This window comes from Merops nubicus, unplaced genomic scaffold (genome assembly GCF_000691845.1).
Source record: "Merops nubicus isolate BGI_N331 unplaced genomic scaffold, ASM69184v1 scaffold4799, whole genome shotgun sequence".
Classification (NCBI taxonomy): domain Eukaryota; kingdom Metazoa; phylum Chordata; class Aves; order Coraciiformes; family Meropidae; genus Merops; species Merops nubicus.
The window spans coordinates 22,422-26,676 of record NW_008630025.1 but is presented as its reverse complement, the minus strand read 5'-3'; the positions used below and the strand labels follow the sequence as shown (position 1 = coordinate 26,676).

General features: G+C 38.9%; 1 protein-coding gene across 1 annotated transcript in view; it reads right to left on the bottom strand.

Annotated features, from left to right (window-relative positions):
• Positions 1-366: 366 nt before the first annotated feature.
• NT5C3A (5'-nucleotidase, cytosolic IIIA) overlaps positions 367-4,255 on the bottom strand; it is a 12,631-nt gene continuing 8,742 nt past the window's right edge. The window contains exons 5-10 of the mRNA XM_008947114.1: positions 4,254-4,255; positions 3,796-3,881; positions 3,451-3,540; positions 2,166-2,328; positions 1,530-1,730; positions 367-837 (exon numbers count right to left, since the gene is read on the bottom strand). The exon at positions 4,254-4,255 is cut by the window's right edge and continues 51 nt beyond it. Of these exons, the coding sequence (XP_008945362.1) occupies positions 736-837; positions 1,530-1,730; positions 2,166-2,328; positions 3,451-3,540; positions 3,796-3,881; positions 4,254-4,255 (644 nt within the window). The 3' untranslated portion in view covers positions 367-735. The remainder of the gene's footprint in view (positions 838-1,529; positions 1,731-2,165; positions 2,329-3,450; positions 3,541-3,795; positions 3,882-4,253) is intronic.

Below are 4,255 nucleotides of genomic sequence, written 5' to 3'. Positions count from 1 at the left end.
GGCCACTTCCTGAGATGTGTGTGCTGAAAAGGGGCAGAAGTTATGGCTGTATTCTGTTAGCTTGTGAAACTATCCGTGCTTACAAAGATGAGAAACTTTGCCTCAGGTATACTAACCTAAACCACTCTTCCTGTTCAAGAGAAGATAAATAAACAGGAAGGACACAGCATATTCTGTAATGATACAAAAATCTATTAAGAAGAAACACTTTGCCTGAATTGGGTGAATAAAGCATTTTTACTGAAGAAAAATAGATGTGTGAAAAACTTCTGTGAAAGTCTGTAGCGTATGAGTCAGATCCTTCAAAGTCCAGCTGAGACTGAAATGCCTCCTGTGGGGGCAGCAAAGGCAGCACAAAGGTGCTCCCTGCTTAGCCACAGCATGTTTAAGTTTTCCATGTTACAAAATAGCCACGTTTGCTAAAATGCTCCTCTGAAATGCCTGATTAAAAAACAGTGATCCGTGGTATCCCATCAGCAGCAGTTTCACATCTATAAATCCAATTTAAATCTAGTTACAACAGGAGTGTGAGACAACAGCACAAGAGCAGTAAAAGTTGCTTCTAGTTGACAAATGGATACCGTATATATTTCCAAATACCAAAACGAAGATAAAAGTTTTAAATTAAATTAAACAGTTCTGTAAATGAGTAAGAAACACATCTAAGGTAGCACATGTGTGTGCTCTTCTGTCCAGTTGCCTCCTGGAAGGAATGGAGTGACTCGAGACTGCAATTTACAGGATCTTCTGTAGGATGGAGTTGGCAACTTCCAGGGATTCATCTTTCACCAAGACAATATCGTAAGAGTCCATGTATTTGTCCAAAAGCTCATCTACCTAATTGCAGAAGGGATGAAGAGAAAGACCCACTTAGTTACAGAATTACTGAAAGACTTTTTGCCATTAAAATATTGCCTCAGGTTCAGGGGATGAGCCCCAGGAACGTGTTGCTCCTGGGAGTGGATTCCCTGGGCTGACGGGGCAGGAGCAGCCTCACACAGCTGTGGGTGTGTTCCAGGACACACGTGCTCATTCCAGCATCTCACACAAAAAGGTACAGAAATAAAAACCTCCTCAGCTTCCCATAAGGCAGAAGGAAATAGAAACTGAAGTTTTCTCTGTCCTGAATGCAAAGGGATGGGCAGTACAAGCTAGCAAAGAGTTCTGTGTTACCTCAAAATAAAAGTTACTTGGTAGATTCTAATTTTGCTCAGTTATCAATCCAGTATTGAAAGGAAGGGGAGGAGCCACAGGAATGTATAAATTAATTTCTCTAGTGTATGAATTTTACTTCTCAACAAAAGACCTTTTCAGAAGTAGTTCAGTACAAAAACCAAAGCAATTTACATCTGTGGTCTTGTGGCTTTATGGGTTAGGAAAAAACCTCGAGGCAAGAAATCCCTGAAAAATGTTTAAATCTTAAAACAAATACAGGCCAAACACTTGATTTGGTGTCTGAAGCTTATCATAACTGTTTCTAGCTCACAGCATTTCACTGAAAGTTTACAAGGCTGGGTCAGGCTACTTACTTTATCGTTGAGATAGCCAATCTTAAGAATGTGTTCAACATTTGCTACCCCGTCTGCCATACTCAAGTCCCCTTGAGAATCTCCCAGCAGTATGATATTACTGTTGTCTTTTAGTTGCTTGAAGTACTCTGTGTTCTTCAAGGCACCATCATGTTTGTTGTAAACATGAATCAATTCTCCTTTAAATCCTTTTAATATTCCCTATTTAAAAAAAAAAAGAAACCAACACCAAAGTTATGTCTAGTGTCATACAGACAAGACAGAAGAAAGGGGTGATGTTACTGTTGAATTGACGTGATAAATTGCTGTTAAATACCACAGCAGCTGTAACAGCACTGCTAACACTGGGCAGCCAGCACTTCTCCCTGCTGTGTCACTGGTTCTCTCAGCCTGTCCCCAGTTCTCCTTGAGGGTGTCATTGGAGGACCTGAATGGTGTCTTCCTCTCCAGCTAACAGGGATGACCTGTCAGCCTCCCTTGGTTCTGCCTGGCAGAGTGCTGAGTGTGCAATTCTCATTTTCTCTGTTGGAGGGCAGATGGCTACATCTGTTGCATTTACACCTTGGAGTATATATAAATAGCTACTAAATACCAGGAGCAGTCATGTTTGATAAGAATGTGTTATTTCATACGTACATTTTCATCAAAATCCATGAAATTGGAAACCACTTTGACGTTAGAGTGGTAGACCCCAGCCTGGTGGATAACTTCCTCAAGAATGTCCCCAATCCCAGCAGAAAATATGAATACAGGAATATTATGTTCACTGAGCTTGTCAAAGAAGTTCTCATATCCTTCTCTGCAACACAAAATGTAAACACACATCAAATCCCAAAGAAAGGAAGCCAAGAAAAGCCTGAGTTCTCAAAAGGTGTTTACCTCATTTTTGGAAAAGAAAATTAATTTTTTCTGAGCATTTAACTTTATTTCTTTTCTCTCAGCTCTTCAAGTTAGCAAGAACATCAGCCTAACACAAGGCATGTAGCTTTACCAAGAAACTGCTGCATCAAGCTGTTTGGTCTTGGCCTGTATAATTTTTCCCCCTAAAACATTAATCATGTTTTAAAGATTTACTAACTCTTCCCCCTCCACAAACTCCCCAGAACAAGTAACTAGTAGAATTTTCTCTAGCTACTATTAGGCTTGTACACCTCCTTTCAATCTCCCTTGCTTAAATATTTGACTTTCTATAGGGCTATTGCAATAAAACAAATTTTGTTTTGTTTTTAAATCCTAAAAACACTTATTATCACTCTTTTTTTCCTGAAAGTCTGTTAGTTTTCAGTACCTAATCAAAACGATGGATAGTATTCCAGGAACAAGACAGTATTATCTTTACACACCTCCTCCATGCAGACATTGATTGGTAGAATTTTCCACTTAAAAAAAAAAAATTACAAAAGTTTTTGAGAGAATTTTAGCCTGTGAATGAAGATTCAGCCCCCATGGACTTCAGCTTTCAAACAGGCAGAGAGGGTGTGCTTGTCTGGTGTGTGAGAGATAAGAGTGCAGTCAGCATGAGAAACAAACACTTGCACCAGTTCCAACATCCTAATTCAGGAGTCCAAAACTAGTACAGAGAATGTTTTTCAAAGAAATAAAGCCAAGCTTTACATTCCCCTTAAAAAAGGTGTCACTAGTGCAATTTCAAGAGGATGAAAGTCTATAGAAATGATGCTTGTACAGGTGGGGCTGAAAGTAAAGTGGTTTCAGCTCTCTAGTTTATAGTCTGGTCACTGTAGGACATCAGCTACAACACCAATACAATGGGCACATGAAGAGCCTGCTGTGTTTAAGGTGGTTAAGGTGTCACATTTTCTTCTATTTTTCTTTTTCTCTCTGCCTCCTTCCTGCCCAACAACCAGTAATAATCTACAAAAAATGCTTTGAAACAGAATTGTTCAAATCAGAGGGAACTTACTTCAACATAACATCAGATTCCCTCACAATTTCTGCAAACTTATCCTTTTGTAAGCCTTGTTCAATGAGTAGTGCATGGGATTTATTGTACCTAGAATAGAAACAACAAATGGGTCAAAATCAGCTCGTTAAGATTCATCTGTCATTAAATCTCATGATGAAAGCATCCTGTATGGCTAATTCTTGCTCATTCAAGTTAACGGCAAAGTAAAAACAGTTGTTGCAAAACACTCAGAGATTAATTCAGTTAATGCATTAGCTAAAAGCTAATTACTGCCATTAATTTGATTTAATAACCATATTAAATCTAATGTAGTACAATTTGAAGGTGGGAAGTGTCTCTTACCATTCTACCATATATGGGTATTTTTCTTCAATAGTCAGAGCTGGATCAATTTCAATAGCATAATAGGTTTCTTTCAGCTGCAATAACTGAAGGGAAAAAAACACCAGCTATTTAAGGTATTTTTAGAAAGTGACACTTGATATTTGATCTATCCAATCAAAATAACTTTCTTCATTCTGATTACATTATTTAGACAAAAAGGAATCTGAAATGCTCTTTGAACAGAGTTAGGTTGTGAACGTCTCTAAGGAAAAATTGGATGCTGTTAAACTGAACTAGAGGTAGCTACCAAGGATACAAATATTGCTGTTCACTGCTACTGGTGATGGGATGTCTTGCAGCTGGTGAGACAGCTCAGAGAGCCTGCAGGATGTGGAAGCACCCCTTTTCTTATGCTGTGTAATTCAACAGAGGGTAGAGGCAGGGAGCAGTAGCAGCTGTCTGTAGGACATGCCAACAG